The sequence below is a fragment of the Podarcis muralis genome, chromosome 6, assembly GCF_964188315.1.
Source record: "Podarcis muralis chromosome 6, rPodMur119.hap1.1, whole genome shotgun sequence".
NCBI classification, from domain to species: Eukaryota; Metazoa; Chordata; class Lepidosauria; order Squamata; family Lacertidae; genus Podarcis; species Podarcis muralis.
Genome location: NC_135660.1, coordinates 29981948 through 30006278, shown reverse-complemented (window position 1 = coordinate 30006278; position 24331 = coordinate 29981948). Strand labels below are relative to the sequence as shown.

The following is a 24331-nucleotide window of genomic DNA, read 5'->3' as shown; positions in this document are numbered from 1 at the left end:
GCTCAGTTTTGCAAAAGGCCCTTAGTTCAACCTGACATCTCCAGGTAGGGCTGGTAAAGAATCCTGTCTCAAACCCTGGAGAGCTACTGCTGGTCCAAAGGATAGGAAATTTGTGGTTTTCCAGATGTTGTTGGATACCAACCTCAGGCAGCAGAGCCACTGGCCAGAGGTGATGGGAGTGGTAATCTGGCAACACATGGAGGTCCATGGGTTATTTGCACATAGTGTGACTAACACTGAGCTATATGGACCAGTGGCCTGACTTGGAATGCAACAGGTGTTCCTGCCTGCTATTTGGGGACCTTATGTCCAAATGGGGACCTTATGACCAAATGTGAATTGAAGCAGGAAATCACAAGTGCATTGTTCACAGAGCACACACTGAGAAATGGGAGTGCATTATTGCTTAATGTCCTACACTACCTTATAAAGGAAGAGAGAATTGAACTGAGCACATCCGATATCCCATCACCTGGTGACTCTGAGCTGAATTGAGCGGAATGGCCTCAATTAAAAAAAAATTATGGGCTCAATTCATGAGAGGTGATATGAAATCTGTGTTGATGGTGCATGATCTATATTGCATCTTTCATATATCCAGGGCATTACTTGGTGTTACCATTACATTGCCAGTATCCAGGGATGAGCCTGCATGCATGGATCATTCTCTCTGTTTCTCCTCTAGTACTGCACCTGAAGCTACTTTGCAGATTTCCCCTTTGCTGAAGTGTGGACAAACTCGGGAATAGCTGGGAAGGAGTGTGGCCTTCAGGGCCACTTCATACACGTATTTGACTGTCTGCAAGCTTCCTTGAAACTTGCAACCCTTGGGTTGACAGATTCCATGGGCACCTTCACAAGTAAAACAAACGACCCTTCTCACATTTAAAACTCTCGTCACTGCCTTCATAATCTCTTCAGCTCTCCCCCTTCCTAAGGTAACTTTCACCTCAGAACTCTGCAGTTTCCCTCAGGCATACAGAGTAAGGCCTTGAAGATTTCCAAGTGGGGGCACTCGTTGGTTTAACTTACATCTTGTTAAGAGACTCTGGTTTGAACAATGTTCTAATTGGAGGTTGTGGGGAAGAGCATAGAAGTGAAAAGAGCAGAAGATGACATGTTTGAAAATATAGGTCCTATTTTGTAAGTATAAATGATGCTTTTATTTCTGGAATAGGCCCTTTCCTCACCCATAAGAATGCTGCAGGCTGAACCGTACATTTCATAGGAGGAGACAGCAATACATGACAACAATGCATTATTATTCTTTAATGTGGCACAGCTGGGGAACGCTATGAAAACAATGCCAAGAATTATTGCATAATTAGACAGAGAAAAACACATTTGCTCAGGTCGCTGCTGTAAGCAAGCTGCCTGGCACTAAGGCCGAATTGTGGCTCAGTCCAGGCTCAGTATCACCTACCCAGCTGGCAGCAGCTTGTTAACATTTCGGACAGACCTCCTTCCCCAGTCATGCTGTCGAGGTCTCCAAAGCCACCAGCTGTTTATAAACAGCCAACGCTGGTACCTACCCAAAGGGTTGGGTGTGCAAATCCCTACCCCAGCCAGGCAGATCCAACATAGCCTACCCATACATGTCACGATTTTCTACACACTCATATACTGGCATATCTTAATGTTCCTGAGGCAAGGCTTAACTTCCACAGAGCATATATCATTCAACTCCTCCTCCGACACACATGCTGGAAATGTGATAGGGTCAAAGCACATTCAAGGAGACTGGTATCTGTTTCCCTGCGCTCCAGATCTGGCTATAAAGTATAATTAGTGAAGCCAGAAAAAGTAGAAGCAAACCTTTGGCTCAGCCAGGATTCATTCAGTAGCCGGAGTAATATCATAGTGTGACATTGTGCTTCCTAGCGTTCACGGGGGAACCAAAAAGATGACACGGGATATATACTCCAAGAGATAAGCAGCAGAGCAGTTTTGAACAGCTTGTGTAAGTACAGAGCAATGGGGAGGGGAGAGAGGAAACAGGGGCAGCCCCATCAAGAGGAACAGCCCAAACTCAGACCAGTGAGTTATTCTATCTCTAGTCACCATGCAATGCAAGAATCAGCTATAGGACACTACCAAGTATAATAAAAACAAAGAGATCTCCTAGAAAGAAGCCCCATACATTCAGATTTTAACAGGGACTAAGCACACACAAGGGAAAGGGGATTTCACAAGCTAGGCCACTTAAATCTGTTACCTAGCAATCCTAGCTCTAAAGCCAAAGCGTTCAGTTCACATTGTGTGACATGAAGTTTATATACTTCGCAACCTACCAAACATGTAAAATTCATACGTTAGCAAACTGCAGCATCATGATGACTGGAAGGCTCCTAGCGCAAAGTCATAATCACAAAGTGTGCTGCTCCCTCACAAAGAGGAGCCAAATGCAAACTATGGGAACAGAGCCATTCAGCTCCCCAGAGACTCTTAAATGAGATGCTGTTGTATGAATTCAGATCTCTGGTCACATGAGTGCGAAGTTCTTCTGCATAGCTAAGTGCATCTCTCTAGAATGTGGAAATATTGTGCCACCAACTGGTGGCAGCACAGGGATGCTGAAAGCTCATAGAAGCAGAACAGGTTCATCTCTCCCAGGTTGCTAATGAATTCTAGCGAGCTTGTGGAGCACTGAAATGAATGGCTTGTTTCAATCTATTGCACAGTATTCCTCCAGTGTGTGAAACTTCTAACAGTCCTCTTCTTCTTTTTAAACTCCTAGCATTAGTCACTAGTCCATAGCCTTATTTGCTCTCTTGCAAACTACATTTAGCCTTTCTTTTTTAACACTAACATAAAAGGTAGTATAGGCAGCTGGGGTATCTACACAAGGACAGAGTCGTTGTGCAGCATACAGATAGTTCTTTAGTGTTATTTCAGAAATAAGGCACTTAAAATAAAATCTAGAACAAGATTTATACTTAAAAAGTCATATAAAGAATTCTTCTTCCTCATCCTTTCCATTTCCACGGCTTGTTTTGGATGCTCCCAAGGGAAAACTTGATGGTACCTGTCCTGATCCTTTATTCCTCTTGGCAATATGTGAAGACAACAGATTGTTTCTGCTCTCAGAGTGCAAGCTGATTGTGGAGCCTGATCCTGTTAACAAACAGCAGGATGCCTGAGACTGAAGAAGCGCTTTCTGTATGTCTTGTGAAAATCTATTTAGTGGCGAATCACTGCATTCGGAAAGGATCACTTTGTTGCCTGTGTCAACATTAGTCTCCTCCTCCCTTTGACGAGGCCAGAGTTCATGACTGGAATGCCTCAATTTAGTGGCCAAGTTTGTTTGAGAAGGGCCTAAGCCCTGTGGAGAAGAACCTGCTGGTCTATATGACTGGGATGAAGAGCAAAAGTTGCTTGGCGAGTGACTGCAAACACTTCCCGGAGCATATGCAACTTCTCGTGAGGATTTGCTTTTATTCTTCATAGCTCGAACTGTCCGGTTTTTGGGCTGTACTGCAATTTTTCTTATGGCCAGTGGAGATGGACTGGAGGGGTAGTGAAGGGGCCCTTCCTCGTGTTCATGGCTGTGCCAGCTGGAAGAGGAGTCTTGATTCCCAGTGTGCTTTGAGTTGCCTTGAACCTATAAAACAAAAAAATGAGGTTAAGCATCATCCGTCAGGTGATCAAGTCTCCACCTGCCCCTGTGGAACCTGTTGGGATACTGCCAGGGAGGCAAAGTCCATCGTAGCCCCCAAGCCGGCTGCCGGACGATTCATCGACCTCCCGTAGACACGCAGTATCAGCAATTAGCGACACGAAGCCTCAGAAATAGATTGCCACATTCTTAGGCTTCTGCACACTCTATCCGCAGTATTCACACAGCGAAAGATGCACAGCAGGAGAGCATATTTACAAGTTTATTCAGCGTTGATCAGAACAAAGAAAAACATGACCGCCTGCTTCAGCGTTCAGGCACGAAGAGAGAAACGAAAGCAAAGACACAACAGAAACATCCTGTGCAACAGGAAATACGCAGACTCTGTGACTCACAGCCTGCTCCCTTTTAAGGTGGAACGGAAATATCCTAACAGAACCATCATCCACAAATCAATAGTTAAAGAGGCTTCTACCAAGAACTTTAAAATCGTATCCAATTCATGAAGGACAAAAACTCATGGAAGAAGATGGCATAAAGTGATGTATTATGTATGTTTGTATTTTTCTTATGAAACTGGCATAGTTTTTAGATTCAATACAGTGCTGCTGTTACAAAATGTGATGTTATGAAACAGCATTATAATTGGTTTTTGCAATGAACTTTAAGGTCTATTAATCCAAACATATACCTGTGAGAACGTACAAACACGAACTATCATTAGGACACCACTTGAAAACAGTATTCAGTGAGGGCCATGCTTTCTAATGCTTTAAATCCTTTTGGTGAAAGCATTTCTTGCCCTTATGGCAATCTTTATTAATCAGGAATATATTTTGACTTAACTCCCCCCCCCCCCAACAATATTATTCTCTGAATGGACAGAGGAGAAAATGGAAGGCAACACACAGATTTGAACAATTCCACGCCAGAGCTGAGTGATGGATCCAGGTTCATATTCAGTGTTATTATTGGCATACCTACATGGCAGATTCATGCTCGATAAACTCAGCACCTTAACTAGAATCACAAAAAATTCTCTTGAGCCTCTCACCTAGTTGATTCACCAACTTGGTCATCTCTGGATTTCAAATGGCAGCTATTTTTGTAAAGCTGAAGTATTTCATACTTCAGAATCTGATTCTCAAGGTTGACCTGCCTAACGGGTCCCAAAGATCCTTAGACTTTGTGCTGAGGCCCTTGCTCAGAATATGCTTACCCCCATTTCATCATCAGATTGCTTTCTATGTGAATATACAATTTCTCTATGTTCTCTCTTCCTTCCTTTGTCTTCTCTTGGCTCACCAATATAATGAACAGCCCCAGACTCTTCCCTCTTCCTTCCTCTGGTTCCTCAGCCCTTGTTGAGGTTGAAGACAACCTCTTTCCTTTATTTCCTTCTTCTGCAGTCTATAACTCTTTCCTCCTCCTTAGTAAAGTCTTTCCTTTGCACCGGTGTCTGCTTTCCCACTCCTGAGTATCCTCCCCATTGGGACCTGCCTCTAAAGTCCCCAGATGCAGCATTGTACCCAGCAGTTGTCCAGAGGTTGTGGCGCCCTAAGAGTGCTGCCTTCATGCACCTTCACTTCCAGTTGAGATGTCTCCTTGTCATATTAGACTGGTTGAGGCATTTCATGGAAGCAGCATTTGCCAGATATGCCCCACTCGCAGTGAGATGCTTTTGTTGAGCTACAGAACACAACAAACCATAGCCACGAGGTAGCAGCCCATGAGTGATACTTATGGCTCTGATGCATTACCTTAACACTGGATGTAGATGTAAACCAAAGCGTTTTGTGTTATGAAAGCAGTTGGAACAGGGTGGTCCTCCAGATGATGTTGGACTCCCAACTTCCATCAGTCCCCCCCTATCAAGTATGGCCAATGATCAGGGATTATGGGAGTTGTAGTCTACCATACAGACAGCCACAGGCTCCCTGCACCTGACTTTAAAAGTCTTTTTATGAATATAGATTGGTAAGAGATGAAACACACGGCACCAGTAAGATATACCAACCATGTACAAAGACCAAGAAAAACAAGAAAAGAGAGTGTGTGTGTTCCTGTTACTGCCCCCAAACTACAAAACTCCCTAATGCATTGGAGTTGGTCCATGCAGTTAAGTTCACAAACATTTTTCACATATAGCTATAACAGTGATTTGTGGCATTTTCTTAAAGTGTGTTTTGTAATACAGTGGTACCTCAGGTTACATAAGCTTCAGTTTACATACGCTTCAGGTTGCAGACTCTGCTAACCCAGAAATAGTGCTTCAGGTTAAGAACTTTGCTTCAGGATGAGAACAGAAATAATGCTCTGGTGGTGCGGCGGCAGCAGGAGGCCCCATTAGCTAAAGTGGTGCTTCAGGTTAAGAACAGTTTCAGGTTAAGAACGGACCTCCGGAACAAATTAAGTACTTAACCCGAGGTACCACTGTACACCCCCTCCCTGGGAGACTTATTTTTTCAAAATAGTAACTGACTTGCCGACAAGCATGCTGAAGTCCAGACACTTCTCAGAAGAATTTTACCATGTTATTTCTCTTTTAATGGCTAAGGACAAAGCAAGTATGAGGAATTTTAATTCCTATTGGACTTCCGCGATACGCTTCCCAGTTTCGTTGGAGTAAAAACCATCGTTTTAACGTTGTGACTCAGGATGAAGGCAGGAGAGAAATCCCAACATAAATATTCAGCTTTAACTGGGGTACAGGAACATGGGCATCCCCGTTTTTAAAAGAAATAAACGCAAAAGGGGAAAAAGGGTTATGAATAAATTCAGACAGCATTACGATCATAATTCAAGAAACCCTCAACAACAAGCAGTCTAACAGTGTCTGCTGCTGTGTTAATGCAATATCCAATGCAGTAAAGAGAGGTTCATCGGCGGTACATAGGGATCTGCCTTATTCTGAGTCAAGACCTCTGGTCCATTTAGCTCAGTATGGTCTATATCAACTGGCAGTGGGTCTCTAGGGTTTCAGACAGAATTATTTCTCAGCCCTACGTGGAGATGCTGGGAATTGAACCGGGGACCTTCTGCATGCAAAGCGAATGCTCTGCCCCCTGAGCTACGGCCATTCCCCCTTGCAGACTGCGCCCACCATTTATAAACCAAGCAATACCTGAAACAGGATCTTGTTCCCTTCGTAGTCTTCGGTTTGCCACCTAGTGCTGCTAATAGGAATGCAGGGATTAGGCAGAAGCGGCACCAGCTGTCCGATTTCATGCACCTTGAACTGCAACACTGAAGACTCCTTCGAGTCAACGCATATTCCCAGAGGCAGCTGCTTCAAGCAGAGCTGGACCGCAATGCTCTCCGTCACGTACAGTACGAAGGCACAGAAGCTGCTTTTCTGCACGGTGGCTTCCTTCTGCAGGATCGTCTCGTAGAGCCTCACTGCATCGGCGTAGTTATCAAAGCTACAGTAGAGCGTGACGCGCAGGATTTCCGTGCCGTAATGAACCTGCCTCAGTCCCCACACGGGCATGTGCTCGTCCAGCCCGTAGAAGTCCTGGTCGTCAAGGGCGTGGGAGGACAGCTTCCTGCTGGCAATCTCCAGGTGGACTCTCTGCCACGGCGGCCGCTGGAAAAAGTCGTGGACTTGGAAAATCCGCTCTTCCCCCAACTCCTCATGCAGGAAAAGTAGGACAGATGTCCCAGGGAACCTGGAGCTCCTCTGGCGGTACGTCTCATAATACTTAATGGGAGAAGTGCGTTCCGAGACAAGGAAGAGGCGCACGTCCAGGCAGATCCATTCTTGAAGCTGATTGAGGGCTTGCTGCAAGGGCAACGCGTGTCCACATTTGGCAAGCAAGTGCACAGTCATCACCAATGAGTCTGTCCTTCCATCCATTGTATAGCGACCTTGAAAATACAAGGAATAACACAAGTGCTGCCTCAGTGCCTACGTATTAAGTGATATCACACACAGCAGCAAACACAAAAGAACAACAATTAAACTCTGCGCTTCCCAACCAATTCCCACTTATGCTCCTCTATATGCTCTGCAAACCTCAGAATGGCACTAACACAAGAGATTAATCTTCTTTCTATTACCTGCACATTGGATGTTAGAAATGTGATGATAAGACAAGGGTGGGGGAAATCTCGCATCTCCTAGCTCCCAAGCCAGAGCTCTGTACTTAGGACGACTATCTCATGTTTGCAAATCCAGACCAGATTTTCTGTCATGGCAAGATATTACACAACCCGTGTAAGCCACCATCTCTGTGCAAATGCAAGGTGATGCTAATGTTTTCAAAGGCTCAGTGCTGTTTTCTTCTTCAAATCTCTATGCTGTGTGTGTTTTTTTTATATACAAAGCTAGCACTCTTCCTGAGACAACACCCTTCTGTCCTGTGCTGATAAACCTTAAAAAAAAAAAAACAACGGCAAAAAAGACATAGGACAACTGAAGAGAATCCAATGTGGATGCTGCAGATAACAGATGTCTATCTCCCAAGAAGCAATTTCAAGAGACAAGACTTCAGGGAAACTGTTTCTAAATGCTGCCTTTATGCACGGCTATTGCACATGCTGCCATCTGGCTCTGCACCAATTATTCCAGAGGCCTCATTTCCTCACAGCAATCTCAAAGCAAAGTGTGAGCGTATATGCGTGTGTCAGAGGGAGTTTCCTAGAAATGTAAGCTGTTTGTTTGTTGCCTAGCTACCGATGTCATGGATTTGAGATCAATCCTGAAAGTGTAAAACACCTTTGGTTCAATCCTTTAGAGCAGCCTCCCCCCCCCCCAAAAAAACCTGGTGCCTTCCAACAGTTTTGGACTACAACTCCCATCAGCCTCAGCTGGGTAGGAGTTGTAGTCCAAAATATCTGGAAGGCACCAGGTTGGTCGGGGCTGCTTTAAAGCATTTAAGCAAGTTTTATTGTTTTATCCCACCTCTCCTCCAAGGACCCCAGGGTGTCTTACAAATTCTTACACACACACACACACACACACACACACACACACACTATTTTTGCAACTACCCTGTGAGGTAGGGAGAGAAGGAATGTAACTGGCTCAAGGTCACCCAGCGAGCTTCATAGCTGAGCGGAGATTTGAACCAAGCTCTCCCCAGTCTTAACTTTCGATTTCTGCCAGCTACAGCCCTAGCCATGCAGCAGTAGCTTCCTTGTGGCTATGTTAACATTTAAATGATTCAGTGGGACGGTCAGGGCCAGTTGAGTGACGTCGAACCACAGAATGAGCTCCAATCCCAGGGGAAAGATTCATGTGATGTCCCCACTGGAAATCTGTGGCTGCTTTCTGAAATGATTCTGGTCCCCATCTGTAAAATAGGTACAGTAGTGTCATGCAAATTCTATGCAAATTAGAAGTGTCACGTGCAAACTAGAACAGCTATATTGTAAACTATGTTTTGTTTAAAGAAGGCAAGAATAAAAGTGATAGAATCATTGTTTCCCGTTCTGGACGTAAAGCAAACGTGCAATGCTAGCAAATCCCATTCCCAAGTCGTTGCAAAAGGCAAACAAAAGATGGCCCCGCTTGCAGTGTTGCTTAGATACAACATGCTTAAAACTATCTTTCTGGGGAGCTCCTAAAGCAAAATGGCAGGAGAGGGGTAGAGATCACACAATACAACAATTATCCCATTATCAGTAATTACCACCTGCTTCCTGTTTTCCTGTACAACCTTCCTGTGGGGGAATATGCTAATATTCTATCTTACTGAAAACCCTAATTTTCCTAAATGTGAATGCAGGAAAGCAACTTGCCCTGTTTCCCTAGCTATTACTCAGATGGGTTTCACCAACAATACCCCATCCTCTGGCATACGCAGCTGTAGTCTTCTCTCTCCACCGAAACCCCCTCGCCCTCCTTTTTTTTGTTTTGCTTTCTTCTTTGTGTGAAGATTTTGTGACACCCACACTGAGTTGGGGAAAAAGGGGGAGTGCATATTTTAAAAGCTGTTTTTGAGGTAAGAAGGGCCATAGCCCAAGGTTTAAATCGCATGGTTTTGCACACAAGAGATTCAAGTCCAGGCATCTCCTGTTAAAAAGGTGGCAGCATTGGGACTGGGAAGTACCTGTGCCTGTCAGGATAAGAAATGTAAGGCTAATGAGCTTGAGTCACGACATAGCTCACTATTCTCTATCTTGATGCATTTTTTAAAAAATTACCATATTGCTCTTTAAGCTTAAAAGTATCTGCGAATCCAAAGTAATTTTTCTGGACAAAGCCCGCATGATCAATATCCCAATCACTGACTACTTCCATTGAGAGGAGAGGAGAGGAGCTGGAGAGAAGAAGCAGTACCTATTATAACTTTCACCAATTCCATATCCCTACGTTTGCTTTGCTCATCTAATTTCCCAGTTAGTTGCTTTAAGGAATGTGAACATACCTGACCCTCACCTTCCAGAATACTGTGTGACTGGAATGAAGTTTTCATTTAGATTTCGTATTTCTTCAAATGTCATTTCATCTAATGTTAGCCCTACTCAGAGGACACCCATTCAAAATAATTGACATGACTAACTTGGGTCTATCAATCTCAATAGGTCTACTGTTAGAATAATTAAGTTCCATACAGTCCAATGTTCTCTGTGCAGGGGAGGGGGCAGGGGGTTGCTAATAGTCCTATGCAGTGGTTTAAAATTACTAGCGACCTAGGCAAATTTTAATGATTGTTCTGTGTTGCTTTTAAAGGTCTTTGTATTGCTATATGCTGCCCTGATGTTCTGCAAGAGAGCCGTATATAAACACTTGGACAAATAAACACTTTAGGATAACCAATATAAAACGCATATTTAAATATGAAATTTGCAGATGGCAAAAAGCTGCAGAATGCAAAAATGGGACAGAATTGACTTATGAATTAGCACACAAAATTGATATGCACCAGAAATAAACTGATCCATTCATCCCCGCTTGCTTTACAACGTGACACTATGCATATTTTACTCAGATGTAATTCCTACCATATTCAACAGGGCTTACTCCCAGATGAGTATGCACATGACTGCAGCCTCACAGAGCAATCCTAAAGCTCAATCCACCACCTTGGAACGGGTTAGGAAGCAGCAATTGTGTCCATTTTCTGGGATCCACCAATATGTATTCTAACTACACCTACCGTAATTGAAGATGGGTGGAAACTGCCATCAATGAGATTCCCACTGGCAAAAGAATAGGGATATTTCTGTGGCAGGGAGGGACGGAGCTGAGCTGACTGAAGACCCACTGTGACCCAAGTTCAGCAAATTCATCTACCAGTGATGGGCTTGAAATGGCTCTTTCTGCAAAATGGGGAAGAAATCACCCACCCCTACCTTGCAGCCTGACTGGCTTTCACAGCAGGGCCTTGAATGCAGCTGTGGCGTCACCTCTCCTGGACGGGAGCCAGGATCGCTCCCTTGTACAATTAAGATGGATTACAATATTGAGCACACCAAACAGGTAATGCAATACTTTTTAGGAGGTGCAATTCAACAGACCCCAAATAACTATAAACTGATATCCTTTTAATTTTTACAAAGCCCCTTTGAGCTAACACTATTTGGCTTGTGTTAATAGTTTCATCCTTTCTATTCGAAAATAAAAAGTTTAAACTCTTAATAAAAGTTTGTGGCTTTCTCCACTTTAGAGTAGAAAGATAAAGGCTATCTTTATGGGAGCAGCAGGCGTGCATACGCACATCCCTCTGGCCTTCTGGTCGTAAACAGCTCATGCTTTGTCCTCACATGAAACACACCCATGACAGCTTTTCTAATTGGTAATTTATACTGCAGCTGGCATGACATTGTTCCTTCCGCCTCTCTCGGCGGCTGTTTGAGCTGTTCATGGAGCCTCAAAAAGCTGGTCCCTTTTCAAATTCTAACCCCGGCAAAAAAGAAAGAAAATAAGAATGAAAGAGAGAGAACCAAGTAAATTTCACTGGGATGGTAAACACAATAGCTTGGAGTAGCGTTCCCAAAGGATGAAACTTCTCAAAGTATGAAGCTTGACTGTGCCTGCCTATGTGCACAATTCCAAGCCCAATGCTATCTCAAGCCAAGGCCATTTGGAATTCCTGGGGTATCTCCCTAAGGTCAATAGAAAAATATATTCCTATTGTATGGATATAATAAAAAGTATATTTGAAATGGGCAGAGCACTCCAAACTGCCTTACATTGGGTTGTGGGGAGCTTGGAATGAGTGGAGGCATCTCTCCTCTTGGCACCAGGTTGATTTGCTGATGCGTATGTCCATCGAGAAGGAAGCAATGCTAATTCACACCAGTCTGAGTCATTTGGAGTTCTTAGCATTTTCAATAAGAATTGCACTTGGGGATGATGTGTGGTACCAGATCCCATAAAGCAGAAAACCTTATCGGTATTCAGACAGTTGCTAGAATTACATTTGGACCAATATAAGACTTTTATACTTTGCAGACTGCAAGGAGAATGGAAAGAACCCAACCAACTAAAGTTTCTGGACTAGTTTTCAGGACTTCGGCATCTAATCTCTAGCATCCCTTCCTTAATCAAAGCATATATACTGCAAGGAAAGGATTACTTACTTGTGGCAAATGCTGTCAATCCACTGCATTGGAACCTGAAAAAACAGAAGTTATTGGTACATATGGGGTACATTGGATAATCTAGTCCAGCCATAACATATTGATTTTACTTAACACGGGTGATTTCAAATGGCACTGTTCCTTTATGGTGAGATTCCCAACTGATGCTAGGACTGCTTTAAGCAAGTCATATGGGCCAGGTACACATTAAAGTTAGGCCGGGCGGGGAGCATACTTCAGTCACTGTTCCCAGGGAGGTGGGGAAATCTTCCTGCGGAGTGCTGCTGGGGAGGGAAGAGTTAGCCTAGCTGTTGGAGGTGCCTTGAGCTACTCTAGATCAGAGTTTCCCAAACAGCTGTTTGTGGACTACAATTCCTATCATCCTTTACCACCGGTCCTGCTAGCTAGGGATGATGGGAGTTGTAGTCCAAAAAACAGCTGGAGACCCAAGTTTGGGAGACTGCTTTAGGTGAAGCTCAGCCCAGGACTACTATGCGTATTGATCTGTATCAATGACTAAATTACTTATTTTATAAAATTTATACACCACTTGATTGTGTAAAACAACAACAAAAACCCCAGTTTACCAAAAGATGAAACAGCGAAATCAAGAAAAAATTGCAAAGTACTTTGAAACATACAAAAGTTAACATACTAAAACAGATTAAATTTACTTCAAATTTCAAAGTCCCTTCCAAAACTTCTATGATTCTAACACTTGAAACTTTATCCACTGCCAAACAGACAAAGCCAATATGCCAAGAGCCTACTGTCACTGTGTAGCCTGCCCCATCTATGCAACACCCCCTGGCCTGTACCCTCTTAACATACTTTCTTGCGCACAGAAGAATGTGCAAGAGAGTCAGTAGTTATCTCATAAAGATGAATGTCTTCCCTGACTCTTGCCACCTGCCAAAATTCTATGCTTCAAAATCTCTGTGAACAACAACAAAACAACAACACAAAGCTGTGAGAGCTTTGGGTAGTACCCCAGTTTTGTGCTGTTACGGTAGAGGGGTTCACGCTTTTCATATTCCTGAGCAGAAGCTGGTTCTTTGTATCAGGGATGGACACAAGGGAGATGGCAGCCCACAGCAAACACCAAATGCCTGTGGGGTTCTTGTAAAGAATGATGGTCTTTGTTAAACATGGTACAAGTTAGCATGGTAGTTATGTTATTAAGCAAGAGTAGGTACTCCAATTTAGTTAGATCAGTTGCGTCTCAACCGTTCAAATATCCAAAATAAGAAGCCTTAAAGGCAGATTTGCCTTTGCTTAAAAACAGAAGCAAATTCAATGTTGATAATAGTTTGCACAGAAAACCGAGGACTTCTGATTTGTGACTCAGCTTCTAAAGATCACAGCAATGTTGCTACCTTACTCTCGTCCTCCAGATCCCAACTCAAAACGCACTTCTTTGAGGCCGCTCGTGTAACCCCTTACTGTGCAACCCTACCCATGTCTACTCAGAAGTCCATTTAATGGAATTCACTGGGGCTTACTCCCAAGTAAATGGGATAAGTGATTGTACCATTAGTCCCCCCCCCCATCGGGGATGAAGAGTAATGGAGCAATCCTAAACACCTCTACTCAGAAATGCCATTAATAATCACTTCAAGGTTAAGTGTGTATAAGATTCTGCTTTACATGAGTAACAAAATTTTCTTGCCTCTCTCCAACTTCTTGATCTAAATTAAGAGATTATAAGAGGCTTGGCAGGAGGTACTTATATTTTGCTTATGTTGCTTTTTAAAGTGCCACACACCCAGGTTGTGCTACGTTAATAATGATTTTATTTGTTCCCACAGATAGGGCACTTTTTACCATCACAATGCCAAAACAATTGATTAATAGCCATATAATCTCCCTTCTCTTTCCATCCTCCTTGCCCTTCATCACCTCATTTTCTTGGAGGCTGCAGAACTGTTCCCATAGCAGTTCTTAGGGAGCTGCAGGCAGGGAAGCCAGAGACCAAAGTTAAGCACAAGTCAAAAGGTCACATTTCTCAAATAACCTAGCCAAGAGGATGAATAAGGACAAGCTACCCTGGTAACCTCTTGATATATTACTTCTTTGCAAAATGGGCTTTCGTTCTTACATTTTTACTTTTGCTTTTATGTACATCATTTTGTGAAGATTCTGTTTAAAAAACACACAACAGATTTAGCCAAATACAAATGTATGTGTGTATAAAAACTGATACTGCAAAGGTTTCATCATATGGCCCTTTATCTGCTCCTCATTCAACAACAGAACAGCATGGCAAACCCACTTTGCACCAAACAGTAAGTGTAAGCAGTGAAGGACTATTGCAGGGGGTCAGCAACCATTTTCAGCCGTGGGTTGGTCTGCCATCCCTCAGACCATGTGGTGGGCCGGACTATATTTTGAAAAAAAATATGAATGAATTCCTATGCCCTGCAAATAACCCAGAGATGCATTTTAAATAAAAGCACACGTTCTATGCATGTAAAAACATGCGGATTCCTGGACCATCCACGGGCCGGATTGAGAAGGTGATTGGGCCGCATCCGGCCCCTGGGCCGGTTGCCTACCCCTGGACTAGTGGTTTCTTTGTACTAAGTACACATCCAGATTTTGGGAGAGTGAAGGATGTGTACATAAGTGGAAGACAAACAGGTTTTTGGTGTATGTGTGTGTGTGTGTGATGGGAAGAGAGAATAAACTGCATATCTAGCAGTCATTTGAAAAACCTTTTTGGGGACAGTACCAATAATGCCTGGTGCATTGTGTTGCAAGCTTAACAACACAATCCTACACGTCTACTTAAACTAGCCCCAATGAACTAACCCAATGGAACTTACTCAGAGGCTTCTATTCCAAAGTAAGCCTAATGCTACAATCCTACACACTCTTGTGGAAGCAAGTCTCCCTGAACTCGTACGGAACAAACATACAGAGGATTGCACTGCGCTGCTCCTTAAAGAGGTGAAAGGAAAAGTGGAAGTTGTTATTTGCAGTTAAAACTTGATCAGCAAAGGACTCTTACAGACAAACGCTATGGGAATAAGGCTATCTGTAGATACTAGTCGTAACAGCATTATTATTATTATTATTACTTGCCCACTCTTCACCATAAGGACTCTGAGTGGGTCACAACAATGTAAAAATACAGTATCATCCCTGTGTCAAAGACACCTTACTGGCCTCAACTAGAAGTTGATGGTTGGTCCCACACTGTGTTAGTCCAGCAAAGTTTCAGGAGTCTCTTGAAGACCTTTCTATGCAGGCAAGCTTTTGTCTAATTAAACATCTGCGGTCACTTTAATTATTCTCTGTATTGCTTTTAATGGTGTTCTGTACTCACCACCCTATTTTATGATATGAAAGCACAGAAATACTTCTATAAATACATGAAGAGTAACCATTAGAATTAGTTAAAACCATTTTCAATCTGAATAATATATGTTAAGAGCCCAGGCAGCCTGCCTCTGAATAACAGTCGTTGGAGGAAAACAGCAGAGGGAGAAGACTACAGACCTCATGCTCTTGTTTTCGGGCTCCCCAAAGGCATCTAGGTGGCTGCTTTGAGGGCGGAAAGGATGCCAGACTAAATAAGACCTTTGGTTTGAGGCAGCTTCTTGCACCCTACCCGTTTCTCAGCCCCATGAGATTACTTACACCAGCTGTCTTTGGCTGGTGGGAAGCAACCCACTGCCAGGTCACACAGCCTGATCCAAGGTGGATCACAACAGCAGCAGCACTGCCAATGGGTTAAAGGTGGGTTCTGGGTCTGAAAAAGCTGGATTTTATTAATGGATTGATTAATTGACTGATTTTATATCTCGCTTAGCCCAGCCGACCTTTTCGCAGTGCAGGACCCAAGGCAGCCTGAATTTAAACACGACTGACTAAAAAATACACAATAAATAAAAATATTAGGGGGGGGGACACACCAATTAAACAAGGAATCCCATGAAAAACGACCCTGAAAAAAAACTTTAAAAAACACTCACGCCACTTTTGCAAGGTAAAATATTTAAAGCTGCATTTCTCTCCTGCTCCCAACTTCCATCCGGTGGATAAACAACCACCATAGCGCTCTTCAGTTCCCTGAGAGACTAGGAAGGGCTGGAGGAGCCTGTATTTTAAGTTTTTGGCAAGCCTGGGCAACAAAGTTGGCAACGTGACCTTTGGGGTGGGGGGGTTAAAGGAGTAGTCCCCCCCCCCAACCGACGCCTATCGTTCCCGTTTCCTTGGGAAAAGCACCCACCCCCCATCCTCGCTGGAGAAAAGGGACTCGAGATACAGGAAGGAGCAACGGCGGAGTCCGAAGAGACGCGCCGCAGCCTGGATACCAAACAACAAACGCTCGGGCCAGCGGCTCCAGCGCTTCCCCCGGCAGCCCCGCGCCTACCTGACAGAGCCAGCGCCCGGCTCCATGGTGCCTGCGCCGGGAAGGCGCCCCGGAGCCTCCTGCGCCTCCTCAGCCCAGCGCGCCTGCAGCCCATCCTGCAACAAGTGAGCCGGGACGCCGGCTTCGCCTCTGCCCAAGCCACGGCCCGCCCTCTCCGCGCGCCACTCAGAGGCGGGACCGCCGCGCTCCCCGCGCGCGCCCGCGCCGGGTTTTAGCAGCTGCTCGCAGGGGGGGGGGGGACGCGGCCGCCTCGGGAGCGAAGTTGTACCCCCAGCCAGTCCCAAATACACCCTTATACTAAAACAGGGAGTATGGGGGTTGTGGGGCACCTGCGTGGCGCACCAGGCGGCGCTAGGCTAGGCCGAATCCTTGCCACAGGGTGGGGAACTTGAGTCAGGTCCTTTTGGGCCAAAGCTCCTGAGGGCAATGTTGACCCCCTCCTCTCTAACCCTGCAACTCCCCTGTTCTGCAGGCACTGCTATTCTGCAAGGATACCCAGACACGGATACAGTGGCACACATATCATAGCAGGAGCAAGTAAGCATTTACAGCCAAAGGGCCTCCCAAGGGTCACATGCCAGTTAAAGGTAAAGGCAAAGGACCCCAGGATGGTTAAGTCCAGTCAAAGGTGACTATGGGGTGCGGTGTTCATCTTACTTCAGGCTGAAGGAGCCGGCGTTTGTCTGCTGACAGCTTTCTGAGTCATGTGGCCAGCATGACTAAACTGCTTCTGGCGCAATGGGACACTGTGACGAATGCCGGAGTGCATGGAAACGCCATTTACCTTCCCACCGCAGTGGTACTTATTTATCTACTTGCACTGGGATGCTTTTGAACTGTTAGGTTGGCAGAAGCTGGGACAGAGCAATGGGAGCTCACCTCGTTCCAATTTGCAAGCGCAAGAGGCTCAGTGATTTAGACCATAGCGCCACCTGCACCCCTACACATGTCAGTAGTGGCGGGGGCCAAAGGCAAAAAAAAAAGTGGATGACTTATAGAGAAGGATCTGTTCCAGCAACACAAGAATCACCTGCTCCCTGCCGCTCCACCGTTATACATCTAAGAAAGAAAGGGACATTGTCACATCTTGGCTGGTCAAAATCACTCAAGAAAGGTGTAGGACATAGCTTTTTTGAGATTTTTGATCTGAGGAGGAGGTATATTCTTGGGAGCACCCTAAGAACCAGAGAAAGAAGCCTGGGAGGCTGTATTTGGTTGTGGGGCCTGAGGTTCCCCACTCCATATTGTAGGTTAGTCTGGCCCCAAAGTTTCTCAGACTATATGCAGAATTCATGCTTTTCATTCCCACATCAAATTGTTCACCAATGCCTTACTTATTCATCTGTTTATGTATCATCCAACAAGGTGCCACCCAAGCTCTTGACAATTAATTACTTGTAGCCCAATAGGTGAATTGTCTCCACCAAAGCTGTTATTACAAAAGTGTCCTATCCACCCTGTGCTGGTTTTTCCAAATAGGCCAGCCCTCACTTGATACCATAATTACTTCATGATGCCCACGCATGTACAAACTTGCTCAGACAATGCATTCACTAGATTCTGTCATTCTCAAACACGTTGATGCTGTTAGAAGCAAAAGTTTCATAATATGACCTAACATAGCCTCCACTGGATAAAATTGTTTTAGTTTACATTAAGTAGTAAAACTGGGCTGAGGGACAGTAAAATATCTTCCAACAGCAGTTAAGAAAGCATTTACAGGACAGCACTAAGTGCAGGCTGTAAATAAATCTGCAAAATGCAGGACAAGTTGTGCAATTTTTGTCTGGCTGCTTGTTATTGATTGGATATAGCTCAAGTTGCAAGTATTGTGAATGATCTATTGATCCGTTTAAATGATGGAAGCTATCATCTTTGAGATATGGTCAAAGATATGCGGGCCTGTCATCAGGTGCAGAATTCTTCAGCATTATGCATGTCTACATTCCATCTGTAGACATGGCAATAATTAAAATGAAGATGTGCACATTTCAAAGAATACAATGTGCTCCACCTGAAAAAATGTGTAGAAATTCTACAAATGCTAACTTTGGCAGCATGGGGGTGGATTGTGGGTGGGATAAGTTCTGTTGCTCTGGCTCCCGCTAGCACACCTGCTTCATTGATTCTGGCTCAAAGTAAACCTTTCCCCCTTCAGAACTATATTATGCAAATGTTTGCAGATTTAACCAATAAACTGGCTAACCCACTAAAGCAAATAATCAACTAAATTTCACTCAACCCTAGTTTCAAACAAAGTCTTCGGGATCATGTTAACTTCCATCTCATCTGTAACTTTCATCTAATGCATGTTAATATTCTATGTAGCTCTGCGTATCAGCTCCACGAAAAAGGGTAATATGCATTGAAGGTAACCCTGCATTTCCTCCCGTAATGCTCTACAAAAGGTTTTGTGACATAATTGCAAAGCTGCCTTGGCAGATTGCTCTACAGTATAATTTTAGGTGTCTCAGTAGATTACTTCTCCAATAAACCAGCCTCCATCACCAAATGATAGTGGGTTCTTGTCACAATACTATGATGGGAGAGGGCTGTTCTGTCATTTAGAGGCTTCAAATGTTATTGTCAAGTAGCTTCATAGAAATTGGAATTCTGTGGAAAGTTATGGTATCATTGCCTTCTAAAACATCCCGCTTTTAAGCAGAACATGTCAATCACTGCTTTAGTAATATAAAAGTGCAGCAACCATTTTAAGGGAAAAGCTGTATGGAGCTCAGAAACAAAGCAGAATAAGGTTTACAGTAAGCATGACAAAAATACCAAGTACAGAAAACAGGAGCTGCATTAATTTACTCTAAAGTTGCACATTAACACAATCAGAACTTTATGTAGGCATCTTTACAGTATTTGCAGTTTTCATATTTACTGTGCTGGATTCAAACAAATGTGATTTTAACGATTTTCCTCCCATGCTGAAGAGGGATCCTTTTTCAAGGAAGGTTCTTTCATATGGTTAAGGGTTTGTGCTTAGGAAGTGTAATTTGATCTTAACAGGACTGAAAAACTTTGTCTCAACACATTATAGATTTGAGGGTCTGTTCTATTCTGTAGTTCTATCCAGAATGGCTGTCTATGCCTCCTGAGAGATAGTGGATACCCTTTGCTGGCTCTGTGCCAGCAAACAGCACTATGGCATTGTCTAATGCAGTGTTTCCCAACCTTGTGCCTCCAGCTGTTTTTGAACTACAACTCCCATCATCCCTGACTAGCAAGACCAGTGGCAAGGGATGATGGGAATTGTAGTCCAAAAACAGCTGGAGGCACAAGGTTGGGAAACACTGGTCTAATGATAGAAAATAAACATGGTCACAGAGGCTGAGTCAAAACATGTCCCAACTTGTCTGCTTGATGCAAGAAGGACCCCCTCCCCAACGTTTTGGCAATTCTTTGCTAACACCTGTAATAGCAGGTGTGGGAAAACTTTGGCTGAACTACAGCTCCCATTGGCCGTATTTATTGGTAAAGCTTGCTGGGGTTGATGGGAGCCATAGTTCAGCAATATCTGGAGGACCAAATGTTCCCCACACCCATATAATTGGAACTGCTTATTCATGTTAGCAGCAATGATGGTGTAACAATGCTCACTTCTGCTACACAGTGGTAAAATCTGAAATGGTAGATATTTGATAGGCATCTTCAAATATCTAAAGGGCTGTCACATGGAGGATGGAGCAAGCTTGTATTCTCCTGCTTTGGAGGGTAGAACCTGAACCAACGGCTTCAAGTTACAAGAAGGGAGATTCCGACTAAACACCAGGAAGAACTTTTTGTCAGTAAAAGCTGTTTGACAGTGGATCCCTCAGGTGGATTTTCCTTTCTTGGAGGTTTTTAAGCAGAGGTTGGATGGCCATCTATCATGCTTTAGTTGAGATCCCTGCACAGCAGGGGGTTAGGCTAGATGACCCGCAAGATCCCTTCCAACTCTACAATGATTCCATGTGGCATCATCATGAAGTGGACACAATGCTTTCTGCCCTAACTGACACAGAATAATGGGGAAATGGAGTCAAGAAATAGTAGGATTTGCAAATGCTGCCAAGGCTGTAAACAGGAGTCAAAGCAAACGGGTTGAGGAAGGAAAACTTAAACTCCTTCACCCACCTCCCAAAACCTCTAGAAACATTGTTCATCATAGAGTACTATTCAGCTTTAATATAAATTGCCAACAATCTAAAGGTTAAACTAGATGGTGTGCAGGAAATCTAGAAGCAGATCCCCATTCCACATATACCTTTTTAAACAGCATACTAGGGTGGGAGGTTGAACTCAATACATTTTCCTCAGCAAATAGCTTGTGGGGTGGGTGGAATTTTAGTGAGAGAAACGGCAGAAAGGGCTAAGCAACCCTCCTCCCTTAGCAAAAACAAATTTTGTTTCCAGAGTTGTTGCTACTTAAAATAAAAAGTTAATTTTTTTCAAATGTATAAGCTTCTGGCCCTATTTGCATTCAGACACTAGATCACAGGATCAAGTCTATAGGTCCCCATTATATATTTGCATGGGGAAAACCTATCAGCTTGCACCAGCAGGCAGCCTTATCCCAGTCCTGCAGGCCAGCATTCCTCACCTGCAGAGCAGATGTATCTTGTGAATACCTTATTCAATAGGACACAACAGTCCCTTAAGGGGCATCTTACTGGCTGTTTATCAGCCCTAGAGCCTGAAACAGTGCAATAAGAGAACACTGCTTCCTTCCTATCAGCAAATGGCTACTGAAAGATAGGGCAGACAGGATGTGGCTTTATAGAGCAAAGTAAAGTTTATCTTGCAGCAGCTAAACTTCAACCACAGAAGTCTGCCAGATATAGTTCTTAAATTTACAGTTAATTAAATTAGCATGCTTGTTGCCGACTTTGTTATAAATTCCCTAGCAAATCCACACCCTTCAAGCTTATGGAAAGAATTGAATGCAAGGATATGGCATGCTAACAATACTACAAAAAAGGAATGTTAGAGCAAACTTGCCTAATTTTTGTAGTGAACATAATCAGCAAACAGTAATAGCCTCAATAAGAAACATTGAGAAATATTAAGAGCAATCATCTTCATGTTCAAGTAAGTATAGGTTGCAATCTTAAGTTACCGGTACTTTTAAAAAAATGGATGGGAAATCTTGGGAAGGTATAAATATATTCAGTTCGTTGCTGCTGAAGCCTATGCATTTTATCTGTGTTTGCTTCAAACAGCTTGTGTCACAGAACCACGTTTATTTATCAGCTAATGGTCAGGGGTCCCTTTACCCTTTACCTTTGTCTTTCAGATTCCCCCCCTACAATTCCCCCCCTTTTCAATTTCTCTTTCCCATCATTCTTTTGACTTACTTTACTACATCATCATAAGGATAACTGACAATATATGAGAAACATTGCAGATGTGCTAAGTACACCTGCTAAGTAGCAGCTATTCTACAAAAAAGGTATTTGTTATATATTCAAGTAAGCATACAAATATACTGCAGCAAAATGCTCAGCTGAGTTCTTGGAAGTTTTCCCTTCTCACTCGCACTTGCTGCACAGTTCATCCTGACAGAGACCAACATGGACTGCTAGGTGAATATTGCTCAAATACAGACCCATTTACAAGGGGCCAACACATAACAGGCAGGGAATTTGCATCTCCCCACCTCCCCCCCCCCCAAGAAAACTTCAACTTTTTTCATGCTGCACCGGTTTTGTTTTTTAAGTTCACAATGTTACAGAGAAAGCAATCAGAGCTGTAACATCTGAGAGGTTCTCTATTACTATGCATGAAATAAAGCTAGATTTAATTCACCAGTGGCAACTTGAGGGTGATCTCTAAAGAAGATAGTTATTTGATGCAAAAGCATGTATGTTATATGGTACAGGGACTACATAGTGTTAACATTTACGAACATCCTCTAAGAAATACCCTGGTTTTGAAAGCACTGGAGCAAATGTTATGCTGAACCACCCTGAGGAGAGGGAGAAAATACTTGCTGTAAGAACTGGAGATTTCATTAAGATCAAAGTAACAATATTTATTGCATTTTTAGATTGCATTTTAAAACAGTAAATTAATAGTGCACAATGGCTTCACTTGAACCTTCTGAAAAGTGGGAAATCAAAAGCCATAACCCCCTCTCTACTTCGTGAATAGAGTGCAGGCTAATGTGCTTCTCCAAGGGGCAATATTTAGTTTAATAAATTGCCATCCCTGTGCTCTAAATACACTTGAATTAGTGCTCCTTGTACACTAAATCCATTTATTTTAAATTTGTTTTGTCTACATTGAGTGAAATAAAAACATCGCTCTGTACAATCCACTATGAGCAGTGAGTACAACAGCAAAAAGTATCATACAGTTTATACACACTAAATTTCTTCCCATTTCTCCTATAAAGGAACCAGATCAAACCTAATCAGTATGTAACTTAATTTGGAAGAACTCAAATTACAAAAGGGAAGGCCAAATATTACAGCCCATAACTGTGCCCAGAAAAAAGGTTCCTGATCATATTAGTTGGAACATGAATGAATGCAGGTGGAGAAGTAAAGCATGCCAAAACTGTGTTCTCAGGTCTTTATAAATTCACCAAATATTTAAATTAAACATGGCTCTTTAAAGAAATGTCCAAAGCAGAGCAGTATTTTTGGAAATTCAGTCTTACCAGCTGTGTTTTTCTTGTAACCCAACGTATACAATGCGCAAAGTGCTAAGCAACACTACAGAAAACACATTTACATCAACACTGAAGATCCGGGGAAATGAAATTCCAACAATTTTATTTTTTAATGAGCTGTATTTTCTAAATTTGTTTTTATTTTATTTTTTCCTGTTTTCATACAGTATTGAAAACAAAACGCGGCACATTCACATTTTCCCGAGGAACTGTAAGGATGATTTCTACTGGGATAAACGCTGAGAAGCTTGAAGCTCAATCATTTTGATGTTGAAAAACTCTCCGAAGGAGAAAAGGCTTGATCTGAATGATCTAGAACATGTATTGTAATTTAATAGAAGAGATGGTCGTCTTAATATTTAATGATTTAAAAGAACTTCCCAGTTCATGCGAAGAGTATAGTCCAAGAATAAATCATATTTGCGGAACACATTTTATGCTACGTAAGTGTATACTTTGCGGTCCTCAGGTGTTCGTGCCAAATATTCACGCTCAATAAGTCCTTCAATACGCTTTTTAATAACAACTGGACTTGGTAGGAATCGTGCCTTCAGTTGTTGGGTTACCTGGAATATAATAAAAATTATTTTATTATTGTTAATTATACTGGCACAGCAAGAATGCACACACTAGACTTAACACTGACTTTAAAACAAGAGGGAACTTGTGCCACCTCAGTTAGCTGTCTTTCACAAAAGGCCACTGCATATTAATCAACATTCTATAAAGCAACCAATCATCTGTATCAAAAGATATAGTTAGTAGCCTCAAGAGTTCAGCAGCAATTTATTTTTATTACACAGTTGACACTGCTCTAAAGCAGAGGTGGCTAACCCTTTTGGTCTGCGGGCCACATCCACCCTTGACTAACCCCATTCAGTGAGTGAGATTACCTCTGCTACTAGAACATTATGCTGCATCTTCTTCCTAGATTTCATTATCCGGACTATAGCAGCCTCTATCTCATGTTTTCTGTCATCATCTACTTTCTGTCTTGTTTCTTTTCTTTCTGGGTCCGATTCTCCTTGTTTGGCAGCAACTGAAAGAACAGAAGCAATATCTCAATTTAGAAACACTGCAGCTATTTAATTCTAAAGATACTGAAGCCAAAATATTTTTCTTTAGCAGTGTCAATAAATACTTGAAA

At 43.0% G+C, this 24331-nt stretch overlaps 3 protein-coding genes across 7 annotated transcripts in view; all 3 read right to left on the bottom strand.

Annotated features, from left to right (window-relative positions):
• The window catches only part of SERPINE2 (serpin family E member 2), a 230477-nt gene that overhangs the window by 116519 nt on the left and 89627 nt on the right, over nucleotides 1-24331 (bottom strand). The window lies entirely within an intron of this gene.
• Nucleotides 1250-16692, bottom strand: FAM124B (family with sequence similarity 124 member B). 4 transcript variants are annotated; one of them, XM_028731079.2, is made up of 5 exons: nucleotides 16524-16692; nucleotides 12146-12180; nucleotides 8609-8910; nucleotides 6741-7483; nucleotides 1250-3601 (listed from the first exon to the last, which is right to left on the bottom strand). In XM_028731079.2, the coding sequence occupies exons 4-5, from the start codon at nucleotides 7470-7472 to the stop codon at nucleotides 2945-2947; spliced, it is 1389 nt and encodes a 462-aa protein (XP_028586912.2). In that variant the 5' UTR covers nucleotides 7473-7483; nucleotides 8609-8910; nucleotides 12146-12180; nucleotides 16524-16692; the 3' UTR covers nucleotides 1250-2944. The 4 variants fall into 4 exon arrangements, with proteins under 4 accessions (XP_028586912.2, XP_077786063.1, XP_028586910.2 ...); XM_077929937.1 differs by lacking the exon at nucleotides 8609-8910 and adding an exon at nucleotides 13135-13264 and having other exon boundaries at nucleotides 16524-16691; XM_028731077.2 differs by lacking the exon at nucleotides 8609-8910.
• CUL3 (cullin 3) overlaps nucleotides 23271-24331 on the bottom strand; it is a 45749-nt gene continuing 44688 nt past the window's right edge. For both annotated transcript variants that reach the window (XM_028731081.2, XM_028731083.2), the window contains 2 exons: nucleotides 24078-24223; nucleotides 23271-23750 (listed from right to left, as the gene is read on the bottom strand). In XM_028731081.2, coding sequence (XP_028586914.1) covers nucleotides 23619-23750; nucleotides 24078-24223 — 278 coding nt within the window. In that variant the 3' untranslated portion in view covers nucleotides 23271-23618. The remainder of the gene's footprint in view (nucleotides 23751-24077; nucleotides 24224-24331) is intronic.